The 23,987-nt window shown below is 35.4% G+C and overlaps 2 protein-coding genes across 5 annotated transcripts; both read left to right on the plus strand.

Annotated features, from left to right (window-relative positions):
* The first annotated feature begins 774 nt into the window (after positions 1 to 774).
* On the plus strand, positions 775 to 8,736 carry LOC124408796 (PC4 and SFRS1-interacting protein). Of its 2 annotated transcripts, none has more exons than XM_046885985.1 (13): positions 775 to 1,295; positions 2,703 to 2,773; positions 2,892 to 3,052; positions 3,224 to 3,429; positions 3,858 to 4,065; positions 4,183 to 4,296; positions 4,433 to 4,781; positions 4,985 to 5,159; positions 5,250 to 5,303; positions 5,739 to 5,804; positions 5,953 to 6,085; positions 6,568 to 6,724; positions 6,956 to 8,736. In XM_046885985.1, the coding sequence occupies exons 1-12, from the start codon at positions 1,215 to 1,217 to the stop codon at positions 6,675 to 6,677; spliced, it is 1,728 nt and encodes a 575-aa protein (XP_046741941.1). In that variant the 5' UTR covers positions 775 to 1,214; the 3' UTR covers positions 6,678 to 6,724; positions 6,956 to 8,736. The 2 variants fall into 2 exon arrangements, with proteins under 2 accessions (XP_046741941.1, XP_046741940.1); XM_046885984.1 differs by having other exon boundaries at positions 776 to 1,295; positions 7,010 to 8,736.
* A 341-nt stretch (positions 8,737 to 9,077) lies between these two features.
* LOC124409862 (nuclear pore complex protein Nup98-Nup96) lies at positions 9,078 to 23,921 on the plus strand. 3 transcript variants are annotated; one of them, XM_046887775.1, is made up of 31 exons: positions 9,078 to 9,265; positions 10,561 to 10,632; positions 11,544 to 11,768; positions 11,991 to 12,239; positions 12,317 to 12,529; positions 13,304 to 13,390; positions 13,669 to 13,851; positions 14,007 to 14,122; positions 14,629 to 14,824; positions 14,891 to 14,941; positions 15,075 to 15,258; positions 15,425 to 15,539; positions 15,628 to 15,768; positions 15,900 to 16,159; positions 16,427 to 16,668; positions 16,761 to 17,000; positions 17,084 to 17,337; positions 17,516 to 17,689; positions 17,747 to 17,852; positions 17,933 to 18,067; positions 18,344 to 18,529; positions 18,649 to 18,828; positions 19,023 to 19,249; positions 19,397 to 19,631; positions 19,726 to 19,863; positions 20,013 to 20,289; positions 20,432 to 20,695; positions 21,227 to 21,538; positions 21,614 to 21,711; positions 21,935 to 22,184; positions 22,650 to 23,921. In XM_046887775.1, the coding sequence occupies exons 2-31, from the start codon at positions 10,602 to 10,604 to the stop codon at positions 22,843 to 22,845; spliced, it is 5,565 nt and encodes a 1,854-aa protein (XP_046743731.1). In that variant the 5' UTR covers positions 9,078 to 9,265; positions 10,561 to 10,601; the 3' UTR covers positions 22,846 to 23,921. The 3 variants fall into 3 exon arrangements, with proteins under 3 accessions (XP_046743731.1, XP_046743728.1, XP_046743730.1); XM_046887772.1 differs by having other exon boundaries at positions 9,079 to 9,265; positions 14,629 to 14,941; XM_046887774.1 differs by having other exon boundaries at positions 9,079 to 9,265; positions 11,559 to 11,768; positions 14,629 to 14,941.
* The last annotated feature ends 66 nt before the right edge of the window (positions 23,922 to 23,987 follow it).

The following is a 23,987-nucleotide window of genomic DNA, read 5'->3' on the forward strand; positions in this document are numbered from 1 at the left end:
AAATTATCGTCCTGCAAATCACAACGGTCAAAGATAACGTGGGGTTGCTCTGTGCCTAATGTCGACCGTGACGCTGTTAAAAAATATTTCGTAATTATTTTGAATTTCAAGGTTATGTATAATTTTTACTGACTTTATTTTATACGGGAAACATTTTGAATTTGAATTGAAGAACTACTATACATTGGAAAAATCTAAAAGAAATACTTAGATGCTGTGTTTACCACCTACTACTGGATTGCAGCACTTCCGTAAATCCGCCCTCATAGTAGGTTTCCGAAACACAACCCGCTTCAATGATATCGTCCGTCGCCGGATCCGAAGGCAGATGCAGTGAAACCAATCTTTCTTCTTGTGATCCATTACCCACAATTCCTAAATGAATAAACTATGAAATAAATTATATCAGTAGATAAGTGTTAAATATCCTAAATTAGGTCATTCAAATTCAGCGGGAAACTTTATGATTAAGCATGGCTGACCACTAAAATTTAATAGGCCGACCCGCCGGCCGCCAATATCTAAATATACATTCCATACATACTATACAGTGCGTTCCGAAACTCAGTGATCGAACTAGCTGACAGCGCAAAAAATTCCCTAGGATAGAGGCAGAGCTACGTACGAACTCAGCAGCGCAAAAGAGATAAAAAATCGTTCACTGTACTGAGAGCTAATTTCGGAACGCGAGGATCATTCGACTACAGCACTGCCCCCTTGTTTTTAACCACGAAACGACAGCAGCCGTCGAAAGTCACGTGACCGTGCGCCACCGTCCCCCATCAAGCTTGGATACAAGAAAAGCTTGCAAACGTTTTGTTTACAACGACTTGTAGAAGTCATATTTGGATTTTAACGGGATTCAGGATTACATCGATATATGGTGTACGGTTGTGGCGATACTCAGAGCCTTGAAATATTGTAAAAATATAGTATTTCAAAGTTGATCAATCGAAAAATTCGGCGGGCCGCAAGTGCCACTCAGCACGCGCAAGTGACGCAAATACGCAACACCGAAAAGCCGCAGGGCCGCGCATCGCGTTGTGTGTGTGTTTCTACACTGTTTTTCGCATCTGGTTTTTGATGAGGTGAAAAGAAGTGCTTGTACCGCGAAACGAAGAAATGTTCTTCGTACATTAGCACGGTGTGACTGCTCGTGTTTACATTGAATGAATTATAAGCAGCTTGGATACGCTCGGTAATATATTCACAACATGGTTAAGCTGCAGAGGAAATTTATTGCTGGCGACAAAGTGTTTGCGAAAGTTCGAGGTTACCCACCATGGCCAGCCAAAGTAAGTTTGTTTTTAAACTTATCGTCTTACATAATTATTGTTTTAACTCAAAATTTCCTGCCCATACTTCATTTTTCACCATGCCAACGTGTCTCAAATTAAACCGCGTCGATATCATGCAGATCGTCAGGCCTTAATGCGCGTCCGAATTCCAGTGTTGAAATACACAACTACAATTACATACTCACAACTTTATCAATCACATGCAGTATCAACATTTTATACCTATCAGGTGTACAAAAAGACCGCCATTATTTTCTTCAAAATAGGTTAGCTGACGTCGCACAGAGTCAGCATATTCCTATTATCTTGAGACTGCAACTTATTCCCTGAGAAAAGCTATGTACTTTATCACCACGGTAACGCACTTGCACATCATTACTTCTCGTGTAGGTGGAACAATTTAACCAGCCGCCATGTTTCCGACATTCGTAATCATGATGTCAACTATCTTTAGTCTACTCAGAAAAACTTGTTCGAACTAATGCCTGTAACTTATACCTACTATCAATCAAGCATACGTCTATTGAACTGATACCATATGTCATTTTTTGTTCATGTCAGATTCCCACTTTTTACGATTCAGTATTAAGCATTTCACTTCCTCTATGCTGTGTTCCCTATCCATTTTCGCACCGAATCAAGGTGAAGTTACTGTTACTATGGTATTGCTGAGACCAAAAACACTGACCATTTGAAAATTGTGACTGAAAGAATATTATTTGCGCATATGTAACTAGCTTATTATTCAAAAATCATATTTGCACCAGTTTCAATCTAATATAATAGTCTTCTTAAGTTGAAAAGTCATCGGACCGTTATTAATATTCTATTGTTGATCTTTCGCAGCAAAGACCGAATTGCACAACAGCTTGTTTGAATAATCAAACACAGCTATAGCGTGTTTAGACGTCAACTCTGGCTGCTAGCGTCAGCTGTATTTGAATTATCACTCTGAGGCTATCTCATGCCAAATTACATCATTTTGAAATTCTCATTTATCAAGTCTTCAAGGTTTTGGATTAATTAGACACTTTGTATCTTGTAATAACCGCTTTGACTTCAACTGCATTTGATTACGAGACTCTCTCATCTTACAAATTGTCATCTTGACTTAAATTTATTTCTAAACATTATTTTACATAAGTAGTAAAGCCAAGTTACTAATGAGCATTTTTTAAGATGTTCAAGCATTTAGTTTCAAACTGTGAATGCGACTTTGTCTCCATGGTCAACATTTTTAACTAAGATGGTACACTTGTGCAAATATCTGCATATCAAATTTAGCTCTCAACTGCTATTGCAATATTAGAATCGTATCAAATATTATCTTTCCAGTAATGGATGATTCATATCTCAATGCTGTTTTGCTTAGTGATTTAATGATGTTAATCTTTATTCTCATAGGTCGAAAGTGTCACAGATGCAAATACAAAGAATGCAAAGTATAATGTTTACTTTTATGGAACGGGTGAAACGTAAGTGTTGTCATTAAATTTTGTATACACCAAAAACGCTGTATTTCATTCTTGAAACAAATTGTTCGAAAATCTCGTAAACTTTTATTTTCCATTGATTGATTTTCAATTATGACAGAGCTGTGTGCAAAGTCGAAGAATTGTTCGCCTATGCGGACAACAAGGCCAAATTTGGCAAACCTTTGAAACGGAAGTTCTTCCACGAGGGTTTGCAGGAACTAGAAGATGAACTTGGAAATGATGGAAATAGCCACATCAATAAAGGCCCTGAACCTAAAGGTAGAATTTTTTTCACATAATACTATTAGTCAAATATGTATCGATGCATGTAAAAATTGTAAATAAGTAACATATCGTAAATAAAGTCATTGTTATTTTACAATCTTTGCCAAATTTAAAGTTTTTTAAAAATGGACTTTGTGCATGTGTGTTGATCATCTTTTCTTTCAGACAAGCAGGCAACCGACACATTAGAAGATAGTAATCCTACAGAACAATTGTTGACGATGAGTACATCTGATAATGCACTTGATAGTGATGCAGAGGGTGGTGCATTGGTAATCGATGAGGGTGAAAAAAAAAAGACTGTCAAACGGAAAGCGTCGTCAACTCCAGCAGCGTCTAATACAAATTCATCTACACCTTCCAGTAATCAAGTAAGATACTTCGTTCATAATTATCCAAATAACTTTTGCAGGTACAATATATGTACAATGTTATTTTCACATAGAAGTATGCTTGAGTGTATGTTATTTTTTCCACAAAGTAGTAATAATTCTTAATAGATTATAAATTAGGGAGAATCCATAAATTTATGCACATAATATTGAGGAGAGTAATGTTGCAATATGGACCCCAAGAGTAAACCAGGAACTGCCGATGTATTTTTTTCAAGCATGAAAGATACATGCGATAATTCCTTACATTAAAAAAAAAATCCCCAATTTGTAATATAACAGAAACACAGGGGATAACAGCTTCGTGCAAAACTCATTTGTCGCAATTTTTCCGTGTTGATAAATATGCAACCACAAAAGTACTTTCTACTCCAAAGATGCTATAAATAGCTATTGATATCAAACAGGCCACGCCAGAAGTAAAAAAAAAACGTGGTGGACGTACCAAAGCTACTTCTCTTATTGCTGGGGAAACACCTAATAAGCATGAAAACTTGCTTGTGGGTCAAGATGACGATATGCCTAGCAAAGAAGTTGTCAGTCGCAGTGGTAGAAAAATTAAGCCTAAGCGTTTTGCTGATTTCTCAAGCTCTGACAAGGATACTGAAAAATATGGTAATTGTTTCATGTTTTCCTACTCTTATAAAAGTGTTTCTTTTCTATTCCTGCGTTATTTATTCATCGTTAATTTCATCAAATTTGAATTAGATAATATTTATTTATTTATTTCAGATAATTCCGCAAGTCCTAGAGTGTTAGGAAAAAGTAAACTTGAGGATACTAGTGTCAAAGATTTATCTCCATCTAGAGACTCTAATAAAGCCAATAAAATCAGTGCCCCAGAAAGTTAGTATGAAAAGTCTTTTTCATTACATGGAAAATATTGAGTGGCCAGCTCTTTAATGACCCTCATTAATGCAGTTTAGTGATTCAAAAAAAAAAATTTTTCGCCCATGAGATTTATCTGAACTACTTTCTGTAGAGAAAATTGATGAAACAAATGAAGTGGAAACTGATGGCGAGTCCTTTTCCACGACCAAGTCTGCAGACACACAGGGTCGCTTTTTGTTGGCTCGCACTTTTGCCGGGGAATATGTTGGCATTAAACTGGATGTGGATAGGCCTAAATCCTTTGAAAATGAAAATGCACGAGCACAATGGGATTGGGAAACTGCTAAAAATGCAATGAAGTTGAAAGCGCAGCTAGAGAGCGGTGCAATTTTACCAGAGCAAGTAAAGAATTCCTTGGATTTCAATGTACATGCTTCTGGTGATGATACAAAGACATCGTCCAAAGAGAACGTTTTACATCACAAAAAATATAAACTAAGGTAACAGATTTTTAGTATTTGAAAGTAATCAATTTTACCAAGTTATATTCATTTGCCTTGAGCCTTACAAGTAACGTAATTTGGTGTCGAAATTTGATTGGCATCATCCAGTAAACTGAGATTACTCTGAGAAAGTTTTCTATACGAGTATTTATCCGTTATAAACAAATAGATAATTTTTTATGGTAACATGTTTTTGTTAGGTGGTTGCGCATAGAGTCACAGCTATTGCAATTGGATGCTCAAATCAAGTCAAACCTTGCCTTGGACAAAGCAGATGCTGACAAATGTTTACACGCTATGGACGACATGCTCGCACTCCCAATTGATCCCCTTATGCTTAAAAAACACCCCCACATTGTTGAGACTGTTAGAAGGGTAAGAATCGTAATTTACAATCGGTAAAAAAATACTAAAATTAGAAAAATATATTTAAATCGCATCTTTTCAAAAATTTCTATTTTCCAGTTGCGGAGGTATATTGGAAATCTAGCTGAGTGGAAATTGACCGAGGAAGAAGCAGTAAGCATTTCAATTTTTTTTATGAAATAGCAGTTGAAAATACGTTGGATATAGAGTCCAATAAAATCATATTAAAGAATAAAATAATGATGGAATAAAAGTGTGATAACAGTAACTAAAGTCATCCAGGTTTAATTTCATGAAACAAATTTATCTTATCTCATTTCGTTTGTAAAAAAATTCTCTAGCAATCGCATAAGTAGAACGTTTCTTTTCTTCTAGCTCAACAGTTTAGTATGACTGTGTCAATTATCTACTTTGAATTCACTGCATTTTCACTTGAAGCGACGTTTTATTAAAGGTTTTCAAGAATTTTCTCAAACAAAAATGCTTTGATTTGCATTCACATTTTGTTCCTTCCTCGATTAAATAAAGTTATTACAGAACTTTACTTTTCATGTTGAACGCAAGTGTAAAATATTCTTCTGATTTTAGGCTGTTTTCAAACAGAAAGCAGAACAGATTAAGCAAAAGGCTGAACATATATATAACAAATTTAAGGTAAGCGTAACCATGGTTACATTTCATAAGCAAGTGAAAATTATTACACTTAGCACAAAAGTAAATTCACATTTCCTATGCGTCAGTGGCACAGTAACCTGTTCTGAAGAAAATACTTTATTACTACATGTGTACGTTTTCTCCACAGGCTATGTTTACCATATCAGGAGGGCAAACGTTTTGGCAATCATTTTCTGATCAGGTCATTCATTTCAAGGAATTGACAAAAGATATGCCAGAGGAAACAATGTTTTCCCTTATGGCTGACCCCTCACATCCTGGTGAGTAATGCATCACTTGTACACATGTATTCACTTCAATAGTTTTATATTTCATTAAAACTTGACAGCCAACATGATATCCAAGTTTGCAATTATGTTATTCCAATTCAAAAATCTCGAAATAAAGTGGTAAAGTTGAAATAAGTCCCTATTCAGTATCTACGTAAGCATCTAGTAATATTCTGAAAAATCTAGAAAAAACCCAACTGTTTTCTGCAGTACAAGCTTCATAAATTGAATCGTATTCGAATGATCCGAGCACCAGTTAAAAGCGCCAGTTGAAAGCAAGGTGTAATTTAATGTTCTGTCAAAAAATTGCTGTCGGACATTCATCGTAATTTACTCTGGTTTTATGGTTCAAAAGAAAATATACACACTGAGTTGTCGACTGTCTTCCTGACCTGTTAATAATTCTGTTTGTTCATCAAACTTTATTTTGTATTCATTTGTGATTTCATTCATACGTGCTGTTCATTTTCTAGCTACAGAAAGAGCCTTTCCTCTAGACTCTTTACGAGATGGTGCCAGTGATCAAACAGAAAGTAGAAATGAAACTGGTCCAGGTGAGGAAGCAGGAGGTTCAGAACCTTAGACAAGTCTTAACTCTGTGGAGTATGAAACCAAATCACATCAGATACGGTATGAACAGACTTCATGTTGCTTATCATATTTTTTCTCATCAGAGGCGAAGAAACGTTTCAAATAACCAAATTTTATTGCACTTTTACGATTCATTTTCTACCGTTAAAGTACATCATGTAAAAATTTGTATTTGTAAAAATTGAAGCACGAAATTTGTTATTTCATTTCCTACGAATGTATGCTTTTATTAATATGATTATGTCTGCTTTTACATTGTCACTATAGCAGGTCATTCAAATATTATACATGTGTTAAATGCGATATTCCTCGGCTTTGTAACAGGTTTATGAGAAGCAACATGTGATTTAAGTAAAGTTGACTGGTTGTGCTGCGCATGGATGAACCAGGAAGACAATGCCTTTCATTATAATATCGTTGGATTATTCTATTAAAATTCCTCTTTTTTCAACTCATCTCTATCCTTCCCCTGACATAGTGAAGATTCTTTATTCAAATTCATACAACTTTGGACGCTGCCAAAGAAAATACTTTTTTGTAATGCATACATGTATACACAGTTGTCATTTCTCAGTTCTTAATAACAATATCTTATGTCAACGCTTTTAATTCAATCTGTTACACAATTGTTAGGAATTAAAGTAAATAAGATTGTAAGTTTGTAAATATAAAATTACGTGCTTGACTGTGAATATTGGTCACGTACGTTTGTATTCTATCGACAGTTGACATGCGATAAACTTAATCGAACTATGCAAACAGAGTATTTTTATGGGATATGTAATTCATTTATTAAATTAGTTGATTCAGTGTTCAGAAATCAAAGCCTTACTTAATTTAACACTTTAAGCCAGCTGTTTCTTACTTTAAAGGCACTGTTAGTAATTATCCTTCGCGTCTTACCATACACACCTCAATACATGATATATTTCACGGGTTTAGTTATATGATGTATAATTGAACCGACTTATAGTTTCATTTCTATCTAAATAATAACAACCGAGTATAAAAAATTTACAGAAATTGATTGCGTTTTTGTAAAAATAAACGTTCTCTAGATATTTGTAGTGTTGAAATCAAATTTTTTATCATTCTGAGCTGTTAATCATGTTCATTTACGCATGTGTGTCATAAGTGTAATATTTCATGACACGATGACTCAAAGCTCACAAATTCAATGCACACAAAAAATCTGGTTATTTTTCGAAAATTACATTTTTGATTTGCATTATCTTTGATAAACAGCTATAAGTTAGATTATCAACTTCAAACAATGCACTACGTATTTCTATATTCCGAGAAATTCAGTAATCATTTTTCCTAATTAATTACATTTTCTGTCATTTCAGTCAGGATTAAATCCTTTATTTTAGGTAAAGATACCATGCTTACTATACTGTATCCTCATTGAATATTCAATATTGGGAAGATACTTGAGTTTTGTAACGAAATACAAGGAAAAAAGAGTGGATAAACACATAGTATAACCGTTTCTCAAATGTTCCTAATGAACGATGTACCCTGAATAATTACATACCAGGCAACGGTACTTTGACTAGGTGAAATAAAATATCCTAAATCTGATTGTTGTCCAACAAACTACACGATTTACTATTTATCTCTCAAAGTTTTCGTTGAAGTGTTGTGGCATTACTCGAATGGGTACTGAGAGTAACATGTGAATCATTAAGATAAGCACAGTAATAACGAAATATAAGGATGCACTTACTGCCACCTAATTTTTGACACAGATTGATAAAATTTTTGGATTGTAAAAGGATATTTCTAACAAGCCTTTAGAGCGCATTGACAATATGTATACAACATCACTCTTTATTCATCCCTGTGAGAATGTTCTTCATTTAATAACGTTACAATTTAGTTAGTTATATCTTTCAGTATGGTAGATATAGTTTGACGTTTGCAGTAATGTAAGGGAAAAAAATTGATAATTTTACAGCGAAGGTTGGAATAAAGAGAGCATTTCAAATATCTTATTTTGAAATGCTTATTTCAATTGTAATCATATTTTGAATAAAAAATGTTTAAAAATAATATTCCATTGACTTGTAATTGAACATTCATTCTTTGCACATTCCTCTCCCTAACATATATCCGTATATATGTATATATACTGAGTTATTGCTTGGTTAAAATTTGCAGTGAAAAATTTCGGTTATTGTCGTTAAATAAATACAAGACAAAAATTTATAGCAGTCCTTCGCCAATTGAAAGATAAAGTGTGTATACTTCTGCCGATATCTCATGCAGCGAAGTACGGAAATTATAAATCTAATTCACAAAATGACGTCGTATGGAGCCAATGATAGAGCTCCATTTCTTCGCTCATAAGCGTATCGCTGCAATGAGACTCCGCCCTAAGAGCAATCAAACGCCCGCAGCCCGCAACGCAGGCCACCGTAAACCCGTAACAACACATGCCTATAGTTTCGAAAAATCGGCTATTAATGCGATTTTCTGTGTTGTGGCAGTGTGCTTATTGCAAATCTTGTTATTTTAATGATACTTAAATTTTTGTAATTACTCCGAATAATTAGCAAAGTGCGATACGTCAGAACCGTAAGTAAATGATAATATTCGTCACATCTCCAATTGCGCCATTTCTTCGTTTAACATAACCTGAATTATTTGTATGCTACTGGATTAAGATTCACCATTTTCAATATATCATCCGTGTTCTCCATTAAATTGGAAAACCCTACGGCTCCCATGTGTTTTGTAAGCAAAGATTGTTTGTAGATGTTGCTGGGGTCGGAGGTGGTACTAAGTGTGATGCAAGTATCTACTTGTAAATGACTCACGGACTTACAATCATTCCGAAATTCTTCACTTTTCCGTTAATATTTTTGATCTATACATACATCGTTGGCTCACGAATGCTGATTAACGATATTTCATGTGTTTGGCAATGAGTAACGGCCATTATTTTTTATCAACATTTCTCATATGTATACAATCTATCGTAATGATTTAGTGGATTAAGGAATAAATGATCTCTTCTCTCACAAACATTTTTAAGAAATACCAGGCACCTTTATTCATCACAAATCTCAATGAATGTCACTGTTGTGACAACAATCAGACGATCACTGTCATTTTGAATCTTCCTATGTTCTAATAGGGTACATCAACTATAACCGTGTGTTTCTTGCTTCTAAAAACCTGTGTCCAACACATTGTGTTCTACATGTATTAATTCCCTTGGGGATACAAGTGCTTCATCATGCATGATCATGGCACGATGCACGTGGATCAAAGAATAGTCGAATAGAATAGTTGGAAGAATACTCTCACGTGTAAACACAGTCATGAGAGTACTCTCGAGAGCAACTCTCAGATTTTACTCTCACTTGGACAGGCACTTAAGACTCATTCGTAATAACATTAATGAATTTTTGATCTACCTATCTTTTTCATATATCTCCACCGCCACCACCTTTACGCATTTCTGTACGGGCGATGTTTATGTATCACTAAACTATTTGCCAAAGGTAGCTTTCATTGTCTCTTGACCATCATAATTCCACCACTTATAAAATCGTCTAACAATAAAAAGACCGAAATGAATGAAAATGAATTATAATTCATGAAATAGTTATTAGTCGCTTGATTAAAAAGATGCCTCATTTCTGTTGATGTTTGTGCACAATCGTAAACACACTACTGAGATGAATACCATGAAAGTTTACAAGGAACTCTGATACTTGAATAGTCTAGAATTTGGTCCGTCGAAACAATAAGGATTTAAGTCACTCGATAACTGTGTCCGTTGCAAGCATTCAGAATTATCTTTGCCTTTCACGCTTATATGTTTCTTTATTTTATAATCGATACTATGATTTTTAATATTTTAGAAAGCTGCAGATAGTCCTTGTGCCAATTACCGGCATTAAAAATGTTTGGACAACCTGGTAATACTTCATTCGGTAAGTACCAATAAATTTTTTGTTCCTTATTTAAATGCTTATTAGTGCATTTGGGTGCTTTTAATGAAATACTAAATTACTTTTATGTCATACCCATCCATTATCCTGTTCTCACTTGAATCGAGGTTAATTGCTAATCAGTTTTCGTTACTTTCGTTAAATATAAAGTAGTCACTTGGATACCTACCTTTAATTTTTGAAATTATGCAACATGCTTCAGGGCCGCAATAGTGTAATTTAGCATAACGCATTGTAATTTTCGAGTGACCCATTAGTTTGATTTATATTGATAACTTCAAAACAGAACGTTATTACACGAAAAGTGTCCTAATTAGGCTTTAGTCAAACAACACAATCAAATCTTCCTCGTTGCAATGTAAAAAATCATGTACATACATAGTTGATCCAAAGCTCAGACAGTGCACCAGTCATTTAGTTTTACCTGAACAATTGAGTTAAGTGATAATAAAAAAAAAAATTCAAACCACGTAACATCAACCCTCTTCACTTAGAATGACATTTTTTTTTGCAAGGTTACTAACACCAATACATGATGCATTTTCAGAAATGTTCTATAAAACGATATATAAATAATTACCCACCACACAAAAACTGTTGTAACCATTTTTGCATTAGAGCGAACTCACACTGAATCTCTTGTCGCCAAAGTCAGTCTGCGAAAGTAGTTGCCAATTACCAGCCCTGCACGTCGCTACATAAAAAACGTCTGTGCTGTATTAATCGTCATTTATCGATAAGAAATAGTTATTTTAACAATCGGAATTTCATGCTTCAATTTTATTCTCAACATGGTATTCTGTTCACTGTTGCCTGCATAAAACGTTACGCTATGATTTGATGTCTGTTAATGGTGAGCTGGTACCTTTGTACTTAAAAATTAATAAATATAGGAGGGTTTGGTGCAGGGACCCAGAGTAGCCCATTTAGTCAATCTCCATTTGGAAAACCCATCACAACAACGAGTTTTGGTGGTACAGCAGCACCAGTGTTTGGCAGTACCAACAATTCTCTGTTCGGCTCAAAACCTGCGGGAGCGACAACAGGCGGACTATTTGGCAACACGGCAGCAACACCTGCCTTTGGACAACCAGCCACCAGTCAGTCGTCATTTGGAGGTAATTTGTCAAAATGAATCATGTATTATCAATTCTGTTTACTTTATATGAGCAAGAATATTGGTATTGTTATAAACATAGTTGTAGCGAAACTGTTGACGATGTAATATCTGTCATATATTTATGCTCTGTTAAAAAAAATAGATAAAACGTTTCAAATTTACTTAATATTATATGATTACATATTATAAATAAAAATTGTACAATTATGCAAAATTTCAGGATTCAGTAGCCCAAATACGAATACTGGTCTGTTTGGTAATCAGCAAAATGCAAACACAAGTCTGTTTGGAGCAAGCAATCCTACCCCTGCTTTTGGTCAAGGAACAAAACCAGCAGGGTTTGGCTTTGGGAGTTCGGCTGGAACAGGTTTATTTGGACAAACACAGCAACCTGCCCAACAAACTGCACCGTCCCTTTTTGCACCATCCAATACAGCTGCAAATACCAGCTTATTTGGAGCTACAACTGGTAAATTAAACCAATGCTGATAAAAGTATTTCATTTGAGTATTCATAAAATCTTGTCAATCCTATTTCTTTGTACAGGATTTGCTGGAAATAATACTGCAGGTGGGATGACTGGTACAGTGGTGAAATTTAACCCTGTTACTGGTAATGATACAATGATAAAAAATGGTGTTACCCAAACCATGTCAACTCGACACTATTGCATTACCTGTATGAAGGAATACGAAGGAAAATCTCTGGAGGAACTGCGTTTGGAAGACTACACCGCAGGTCGTAAGGGACAAGTTCAAGGTAAGCGTTTCCTCGTCTAAACTAGTATAAACCTTAGCAAAAGGCAATGCTGACAACAAGTTCTCAATAACTTTTCAATAACTTACCAGTATCTGGTACTTGAGGTGATAACCTGGCTATAAATTTTTCCCAATACAGACTTGTGCTTTATTTTTCAATTCTTCAGTGGCCAGACAGCAAAAAAATAAATTTGCCACCGACAAATACGAGTTTGAGTAACCGAATCGAACTGTATTTGATCATATACTGAGAAAAAATACATCAAGATTCTCTAAAAGATGGCCTATATATGGTTCATACTGTCCATCCAAATTGGAGTTGAAGGAAAGATAAACATTCGTCTTTGTGAAATATAAATCCCGAAAGAAAATAGTAAATAGTAATATTAAGATCTTTGGAGACTAAATATTGACATCTTTCATTAAATTTCACGATCCATTTAGCATTTTGATTACAGCGAAGCCTGGTTTATGCATGTCCCAATTATAAATTTTTCTTACTTGTATATTTAATCACTTTGGTTTCAGTAGTTTATGCTTATCCGAATCTTGCAAAAAAATCTCATTTGCACGTCACTCATTTGTATGTTTTTCCCGATTATATGTCACTTATTCCGGTTACCATATACAATATTCAGTCAGATGTGCAGCCATCTAATAATGCATCTGCATTCAAATTTTTCAGTAATGATGCCAATCTTATCGCAATTTTCGAAATTCTATTTGAGAAGTGCTTCGATTTTATGCAATAATAATAATACTGTTCTCCACTTAGGAACACAAACCACCGGACTGTTTGGGTCAGCAGCCCAACCTTCACTATTTTCTAACACAGGTGTTAACACAAGTACAGCTAGTACAGGTAAGGTTACTTTTTGCGTTTTTCTAAATTTAGGCTTCCGTAGTCGTCGAGTCTTAGAATTTTTATTACTGAGTATTCAAATACGTCAAATTGATCAATGCAATTTATAGTTTTAAGCAGATGAGTAACTTATAAAAGTTGCAGTGCCGTTTCTCCGTATGTTGTGCCCTGAGCTAACAATAATGCGGATTAGGGTATTTGAAAGTTGATTCATCGAAGTTTAGAAATTATCTGATTAAATATAATTTCGATTCCAACTCACGATAAAAACTTTTTAGGTTTTGGGGCAACAACAACTGGTTTTGGAGGAACAAGTCAGCCCACAGCAAACACTGGATTATTTGGAAAACCGATAGCAGGTTTTGGAGCTACAGCCACCACAAGTAGTGCTTTTCCTTTCAACTCAACTACAACTACGTCTAATCCATTTGGTGCAAATGCACAAGCTAAACCCTTTGGGGGTATGTAAATCCGAATTATACACCGAATCTAAAGTTGACGTAGATTGAAAGACCAAACTGCATTTCGCCAGTTCCAGGTCATGCATACTAGTAGTGCATTTTGTGGCAGTAGTGCAGTGTTAAGATTCTATATATTAGTTAATAAATACTTGCAGCTGCAGCTCCTACACCACTTTTTGGCTCTGCCAATACAAGTCAGACAGCTACTACCGGATTTGGTACTAACAATACGACTGCATTTGGTTCTTTCGGCGCTGTACAACCTAATCAGGTAAAAATTGGTAGCCTTTGTATTGTAATTATGTGGATTATGTATACCTCAGTGAGACACAGCAATGACATTTGCACACTTTTTCACACTATGTATTGGTCAAGTTGTAAGAAATATTCAAGACCCATGGAACCCGAGCAAAGGATAACATAGTTGGACCAAAACCTAATTTATGCCCATTATCACAATCCCCACTTGGTTTTGAAGATGAATTCATCCAATTCAAGTTTTACATTGAAAATTTCATACAGAATATCCTTAATTTCTCGAGAAAAACTTGAAGCTTCTTATAATAATGATTGTTGTCTCTTTTTTCCTATTCTAAGTAGTTCTTTAAATTGAGTAATAAAAAAGACATTGCTCGGGTGCACACTGGGCACAGTATTTCTGCACATAAGTGGCACAAGTTTGGCCATGTAAAATTGGTCCAATCCGTATATTTAGCTACAAAAAATAAATATTCAAAGTTTCTGCAATTGATCACTTTAAATTTTTCCAATTTTCAGAGTATTGGACTCTTCAATCAAAATAAACCTGCCTTCAATATGCCTGCATCCACAGCTAGTACCGGCTTTGGCGGATTTGGACAAAATACTGCGACAAATACTAGTGGGGGTTTATTTGGTGTAAAACCAACTGGTACAACAGCCTTTGGCACTGCGCCTTCATTTGGTGCTACTCCTGCTCCAGCTTTTGGAACTGGTACAGGTTTTGGTCCAACACAAAATACAGGAACATCATTATTTAACTCATCCTTCAAACCTGCAGGACAACCTGGATTCTCATTTGGTGCTACGCCTTCGACATCTACTGGACTTGGTAAGCAAGTTTAATTTCAAGTTTATATCCGAGTCTAGGAATGGGCCAAAAAGACTACTAAAGACTCATTTGCTCGCTGGCATTCAAAAAAATATGTCTCACATTCAATTCAATTTATGATGATGTTGCATAGGAGTCAGTTCTGGTCTGAATCTTGGTACTGGGTCTTTACTCTTCGGACAACCAAAACCTGGCGGTCTCTTTAGTACTCCAGGAACCAATACAAACTTCAACACTACTAGCAACTTTGGACTAGGGAGTAATTTTGGAGCGAACAACAATACTATGGGGTCTGGATTGGGGATGATGGGAGGAGGGTTTGTACAATTTTTACCTAATTCACGGTACACTTCCTTTCGTAACTATGATCTATTCGAAATAACAATGTTGATGACAAAATAAACTGAGTTTTATAGTATTAGTTTTTTATTTAAAACTCTTGATTAGCATGAAGACTGAGAAAAAAGATGGCTTTTTTTTCAGAATGGGCGTCAATCCAGCACAACAAAATTCTGGAGCTAATCAAGTCCATCAACAAATATTAGCATTGGTCTCAGCACCATTTGGCGATTCGCCGTTACTCAAAAACTTACTACCGGTATGAAATAAGTACTTTTTGCTCCAGTGCAAATGAATTTTTTCAAATTCAGTGTGGAAAATAACATCTTTTTATTATCATTTTCCAGGCCTCGGGTAAAACAGAAGACCTTTTAAAGCCGACAAATGCAACCACTCGAGCTTTGAACAGTCCACAGTATAAGATAACTACTAACAATAGTTCCCCTAAAGTAAAGGCAAGAGCTGTAACGAACGCTCAACTCTCTAAGGTGAGAACATGAGTTACTTTTATATAATTTAACATAATATAGAACCAAATTTATTACCGATCTCGTGAATATATTTGAAACTTGATTATTTACTACAAAACTTATTGTTCTTTGTACTACCATGTTATTAGAAATCACTATTCGAAGGCTTAGAAGAAGAAGATCCAGCATTACAAGAAGCTTTTCAACCTCGAGCTAATGCAAAACGGCTTGTATTGCGTCCAAAACGTATAAGTACTGCCGACACGCAATCGCCAGATCGAGTTATAACTTCGCCCACCGTTACAGACTCAGTAAGGGTGAAGAGAGATGCGTTAGAAAGTGGGAGTAAAGAAAATCATCAGCAAGATGATATTCGGCGTCCTGATGACAGAAGATCTTCTACATCATGGTGGGTGAACCGAATAACACATTGCGTAATATAATCTATAAATAGATATCTTTGGTTGCTATACGTCCCGTAAAGATTGCTCTAAAATAGTTTCCAATAATTTTGTACGACTCTTATGTTACTCTCAACTTCATTTGACCCCCCTTCATCATCCAATATTTTCTTCGTCTCAGAATCAGTAAAATACATCACCAGAGAAAACAACTATGTCTATGAATGGTTCCTATTAAGATTCCTAATAACCTCTGTTACATTATATCGTTGTAGGTTGAAATCAAGTTTACAAAGGCCGTCAAAATTACCAGAAGATGAATTTGAAGGACAGCCAATGCTATTCCGAGGATCAGATATCCTAGAAGAAGGTCTTGATAACACTGTTGCAGAGTTGAGGCCTCAAAACAAACCTCAAAGCTTACCTCAATCACCAAGGTTACTTTCAGCTGGCGACTCAGCTGTAAATTCTCCATCCAACATCGACAGGAGCACATTGAACTCTTCGAACAGCTCCGGTATGCACAAAGTCATTTCGTAACTTGATACATTCAGGTGAGTGCCCTTTTCGGCTTGTGTAAATTTATTCCGTTTTTCTATATTGCTGCAGATACAAGTGATGAACAAGATGAAACTGCAGCCATTTCCCAAACAGAGCAGGAACCAAATGCAGCTTGCATTACATTGCGGCGTGCTGGTTATTATACAATCCCACCACTTGACAAACTTGAAGAATATGTTTGCGGAGATACTTGTGTCGTGCCTAATTTCACAGTGGGTCGTAAAGGATACGGCAATGTCTATTTCCCAGACCTGATTGACATTTACGGCCTAAATCTAGATGAAATCGGTGAGTTCAGACAGGTTCTCACTCACTTTATTTGTTTTATCCTGGTCTATGGAGTAATAATAATAGGGTTTTACACATTCAAGTTCACTTTCGAAACAAGGAAGTTATTATTTACCCTGACGATGATCAGAAGCCACCTATGGGCCAAGGATTGAATCGTAGAGCACAAGTAACCCTCGATCGTGTCTGGCCACACGATAAGACTCTTCATGAACCTATAACCGACCCTGAACGTTTATTGGCTATGAATTACGAAGGAAAACTTCGCAGAGTTTCAGCAAAACACGATACCAGATTTCTAGAATATCGTCCAGAAACTGGGTCATGGGTTTTTAAGGTAATGCACAAATTGGAAAATCTATATTAAAAAATTTTATGATATTAAACAAAAATTATTCTTTTTCATATTATAAAATTTTTCTGGAACATGGCATAAGTTGTGAGAATTGAGTTACATGTAAAAAAAAACGAAGTAATTTATTCTAGTTGAGCACAATGTTACTTCATTGCTTTAGGTCGATCACTTCTCGAAATATGGGCTCAGTGATTCCGATGAAGAAGATGAAGATATTCCCGCAAATGCTGATCTTAAGAAGCTTAAAGCTATCACGAAACCAAAAGTAAATGCAACAGGACCAGTCGATAAGCAACTAGTTCCTCCAGTAACCGATGCAAGACTACAAAAAAAGGTTCGTTGATTGAATTTTTGAACCTTGAATTGAATTTAAACAAAATTTATTTTACAGTACAGCTTCCTTAAACTCACGAGTCAGGAGGCTCAAGATTCGACCCTGAGTTTTCAATCAGATACTCTAAATGATACTGACCTGACAATGAATGAATTTTATTCGAGTGAGTTAATGAAATCGTTATTCGTCATTGACAAATAAGGTACTATTTTAAAAATATTACCGTTTGGTATTTGTCTACAGATGATCAGGAGAAGGATCGATCATTAGCACTCAGTCCATCTGCCATTTTTGCACACGTCAGAGGAACAGATAGCCACAAACTTCAATTAATGAAGGCCAGTTTTTTTGATACAGATGACGAAGATATTGATGATGGTATGCATGCTAGAGACGAATAATATTTTTTTTTAATTCTGAATCATGAGAATAATACTGCATTTTGTAAATCTTAATGAAATAATCTATACGTAGATAATACTAATTTTGTATATGCAATAGAAATAAATAGAAAAATATCATGGAATAATGCCAAAAATCCACTCCTTTCTAGTATAAACCATAAAATACTTCAAATTTAAAACAGTGGTATTTAATATTTTTTTCACACAATGAAATACGGCCCAATCGATTTATTACCTATTGATTTTTTAGGCACCTACAAGGCCCAATTAAACTTCCCTGCAAAAAGTTCAACAAAAATAATTCCAAGCACAGAAACCATGGAGGCGATGGAAGATGATCAAATGGTTCCTTCCGGCCACATACCTACATTAAGATCGAATTTCACTATGCAGCAAGACAATTCATTTCTGGCTAAAGAGCCTCGAATTGCGAAAGGTCCGTATTGAATTAAACCATGTGCAGTAAGTCATTGGAACAGTAAATCGATTTTCCTTCAATGTCCACAACATGGTTTCACTGTTTAGACAATACTAATGTGCAATTGATATCAACAGACAAAAAACTTGCAGAGGTAACTGACATTTCTCATGTAAAAACTTCAGGACTAATAATGCAAGCTTTCCCTCCTCCCATTGTGAAGCCAGTCACAGTTGTCCTTCAATTCTCTTCAGAAGTTTTACCACTCAAGGAATCTTTTGTTGGAAAATTAAATGCTCGTTGTGTAGCTGATGCTGGTGAGTACTTACAAAATTATTAAATTTCAAATCCAGTCGTAATCGAATGCGCTTTTTGGCGTGTAATTGTGTTGAACAATTATATTCGATGCAGTTAATTCATCCAAAAACTTGGATGTTTCCCGAAATTATTTCTTGCTCTTTAATTATTGCTGTCATTTGCTCTGAAAATCGTGTGTCATTTTTTGTGCTAGGTATCCAAATGGGTCGTTCTTTTCGGGTAGGCTGGGGACCCGATTTGACACTAGTTTCTCTAAGTACACAAAAACAGGCTGCAATTGTTCCACTACATGGTAAATTTAGTGATCTTGGATCCTACGTGTCAGGCCGTTTATTTAATGATACAACGTCAAGCATCGTACAAAGATTGCAGATTGTCGGAGGTGGCGGCTGTGATGCGGAACACATTGAAACTTTCAAGGTATTCTATAAATCTATTAATCAACAATTGGATAAATTAACAACTCTGTGATACAACAAACCGAATAGATTGTATCAGAAAAATTTTAACATTAGATTACGCCTGCGGTAATGTACACTTCATTGATAATGTATAATTTCGAATCAGGAAAGTATAGTTGGACACCTTCGTATACAACTGAACCATTGTATTCTTGGTCATGAGGGAGATTGCCCAGTAGTAGGTGCTGGTGCAGGACCAGCAACGTTGCATGCTCATTGCAGTCTTGCTCAAGAATTGGCTGATTTGCCAAATTCAGATCCTTTGGCATCTTACACAAGTCATGTGTGGAATCTGGGTGTGGCACTTTGGGGAAATTTGCCAGATATACAATCAGAAAGTGGTAAGTCCTCATAGTGTTTGATACATTTTCTGACATATTTTCAGAGCTTAAACCATTGTAAACATGTTTATTTAAGAAGCATATTTATACACAGATGAAACGAAACACCAGAATGTGATGGTGAGGCGAGAAGCACTCAGTGAATGGCTAGAGAATGTGATAACGGAAACAGTACTAAAAGAAACACCAGAAGACGATCCATTTGATAAAACAATCCTGTCACTGCTTTCAGGTAAATTTCATTGATACTAGTCAACATATGTCATTTCTACTAAATGCTAACTACATTTATGGTACTAGCTATTGTGCATTTTCATATTCTTTCGCAGTACGAATTTTTATGTGAAATTATAACGAATGATTGATATCCCTTTGCAATAGCACACAAACTCGAAGATGCTTGTAAAATCGCACGAGAAGTGGGTGATCACTGTTTGGCACTTCTGATGGCCCAACTTGGAGGGCCACCGAGTGTAAGAGAACTGATCAAGCAACAACTAGCTATGTGGCAATACACTGAAGTCGATACAGAGCTTTCGCCCGATAAACTGAAGCTATTCATGCTTGTAGCTGGAGAACCTCTTATTTCTGTAAAAAATGGATATGTCAATGCTTGCGAAGATCTAGGATGGAAGCAAGCATTAGGCTTTCATTTGTGGTAATAGTCTACAGCAATTACTCTTTGACTTTTCTATTTTTAATGGATAGATGCGTAACACTACTGTTTATAAATTCAATTCAATTGTAACTGGCAGTATAAAATTCAAAAGTATAATCGAATGATGACTTCATGTGCTTAGGTACGTGTGTCCTCCTACTGCATCTGTCACCGACGCAGTGAGTCTTTATGAATCTGCTTTTGATGCATCTGAAACTGAGTCTTATGCTTCGGCGCCAAGCCCAGAGTACCAAGAGGAGGATTACGAGGCTGAAATAAGTAGTGGAAAAAAAGTGCGAGACCTGTGCTTCCACTTACTAAAATTGTACTGCTCCGGTAACCATCCGCTTGAAAAGATACTGAATCCGTTAACTCACACGGCAGATCCACTAGATTACAGACTAAGGTAAGCTTGAACACTTAGCACATTTCACTTTCCAAACTGTATTTGGACTAGTATTGACTAATGAACCATAATTTCCAATTAGCAATTACGGGAGAAATCTCTATTCACAGCTAATATAGCTACTAATGTCACGAATGTCACTAGCATTTGTATAAAAAAATATTTGCAATCCGTTACTCATCAAATGAGCTTATCATAAGTACTCGAAATTTAGTAACCCTTTGAGTCTGGAAAGTCATGAAAGAAATCGTCTATACTGTATAACTGATAGCGCTTTCGAGTTTTTAGCTATTTAATCCAACTGAACAGTGGTACTTTACTCGTATCTTTCTTGATGCAAATCCATCTGTATTATTCACGTACTTATATTATTGAAATTGTATGTATTCTAAACAACCAACCAAATAGGAATTCATGATTGACTGGAAAAAATGATAAAATAATGACTCAGGTTTACTTTTTCTGAATCAAAAAATGACAACTATGTTGATTCATCATAAGTATTTACAAATTAATCAATGTACATTTCAGCTGGTTGATACAACAAGTACTTGTCGCGCTTGGTTATTCTCATTTATCTTTGCACGTTGCTGCATTAACACACATTAACTTTGCTGCCCAATTGGAAACGTATGGGCTTTGGCATTGGGCTATATTCGTTGTGCTACACCTGGAGGATACGGGCAGACGGCGATCAGCAATAGTTGATCTTCTATCACGTCACGTTGAACTGGATGAAAGGCCAGATTACATGAAACGAGAAGAATTCTTGAGAGAGGAGCTTGGCATACCTTCAATGTGGATTAACAAAGCTAAAGCCATAAAAGCTCGAGCAATGAAACGGTAATAACCAACGATCTCATGAAAGAGCAAGTGGTCTGTATGACTAACAAAGTAATAATTTCAACCTTTTTACAGATATGGCGAAGCTGCTTGGTATCTTATTCATGGTGAACAATGGAATGATGCTCATGAACTTATAATAGAACACCTAGCTGCTGATGCAATAATAAATGGTAGGTGTCTGTACGAATGGTACATACTATGACTATTCATGACAACATCTCATCAAAAAAGTATCAGCCTCAAGGTGCATCCCTAAATTATCATGCCACTGGAAGTGTGAATAATCCAGTTTCTTTTTTAGTACTGATACGTTGTTTTTAATAGATGAGTATTCGATCACATATACTTCCAACTTTTATGTCTATTGATAGAAGTAACTCCATTATATTACAGAAAACCTGGAATATTTGAATTCGTTGTTAAGCCCGTTAGTACCAACTGAATGCAGCAGTACGATAAATGGATGGGCACACCGTGGTCAACTACTTTGGGATTATATGTTAATCAATGAAGAAATCGAAGCATTGCTAGCTGGAAACTCAGACAGGACCAGCATTGGATACAAACTTGAATTATTGCAGCCACAATTGAGTCTTTTGTGTGCAAAAATAAATCAATTTCCTTGCCCAACGGCCAAGCATAGGTATAACCAGAATTACAATAATTTTTATTATTTTTGCCAGTGAATTCAGCTTAATTTTATCCGTTGCCACAATTGGTTTCTGAGAAAACGCTTTTATAGATTGACTAACTGTCTATCTAGTTGACGAATTGGAGACCAAGTAAATTGCAATACACCTTTTTACTGAACTTTGAAGTGTGAGAGTAGTATATAAGATACCAGTAGTCATATGTTATGTTGATGAAAGTTTAACTAGGATCATAATTTTGAAAAAATTTTCTTGACTGCTGTTGAGAATGGGAAGGATAAGAAATCATGGGTGTTCGTTGCTTGTACTCCTCTTCTGCAGAACTGAGGATGGCTGGCCATGCACCTTCGAAACATCTTAGATTAAATTTTCATTGATGCAAATTGACCGGAACACTCATGATTTCTTATCCTTCCCTAGGATCGTATTGTGAATAAAATATGGTATTTTGATTCCAGGTTATGCCAAGCAGAGATTGCAAAAAGAACCGCACATTTGGCCAGAAGCTTGGTATTATTACAATCAAACGGGAAAAATTCAACTTCCAAGATTCTAGCACATTTGGTTACACAGTTACCCCTACCGGAAGACTATGCTCAGCAAGAGCTACGTCACATTGTAAATTTGTATGTTAATGAGATAGGAGCCCGTTAGGTTATAAAAATGACGTTTGTATGGTATAGTATGTATATTTTCTTTTTCAAACCTGTTTAAAGGTAATTTTCCGTTGTATTTAAATAAGGATCCAAGATCGATGTGAAATTAGCTATTTCGTGGTTGAAACTTAGGTAGAACGGTTTTATTTTCTGGAAAGATCCTGAACTTTCTGGTGTTTCACGTTTTCAGCCAATTTTGTTTTCTCATATGTCTCCGTTTTCTTTCTGTGTTTCACCCGATAATTTATGTGTATGTAAAATCAATTTTCCTGACGTTTCTGATCACTCTAAAAATATAAAATGTAGCACTTAATAAGTATAGTGAATCTATTTTCATAAATTTTCCATTTCAATTTATATTACGACGATTTCACACGTTTCTAAACAGCAAACTGTATCTTGATAGCAGTATAGCATAAACTACAAGCGCTTGAATACGAATACCTTGTTCTTACTTGGGTATGATAGATAATCTGATAAAATTAGCTCAACTTTATAATCATGTAAATCTAAGTAAGATTACTGAATCAATAGACGCATTCAAGGTGTGAAAGAAAACAAACATTCCTCGCTAATTAAACACGTACAATGAACAGATAATTCTTAGTAATTCATCTACTTATAGTGCGACAATGAGCATAGCTCTATTGTATCTGAAACGAATTAGTCAACTATTCATTTTCTTACATTTAGAAATAGGATTGGCTATTATTTTAATTTCATTTTTTTTCATTATCGTTAAATTTTGTGAACCATAGATTTTCCATTCTTTCCCACCTTTCGTGTACCAAAATTTCATGTTTTCATAATCCTAGCATAGATATAACATCATCTTAATTATATTTTAATTCGTTTTGATAGATTATCATTTTCATTTAAAGTTAACTAGTTATTAAGGTAAATCATAATTGAATTTATAAAATATAAATGTACCTTGCTTTCAACATCCCTAGTACTTCAGTATTTCACCAAATTAGTAACCTATGTCAAGGTGAATAGATTATTAAATAACGCGTCCATAACTTTGAATTATAATCGATTGTATCAGTTACATTTTTCCGTACTGATATGTATAACAAAATAACTTATCCACCATCTAATGAAATTTAGTAATAATTAGCATCGTAACCTGAAAATCAT

Source organism: Diprion similis, chromosome 8 (genome assembly GCF_021155765.1).
Source record: "Diprion similis isolate iyDipSimi1 chromosome 8, iyDipSimi1.1, whole genome shotgun sequence".
NCBI lineage: Eukaryota > Metazoa > Arthropoda > Insecta > Hymenoptera > Diprionidae > Diprion > Diprion similis.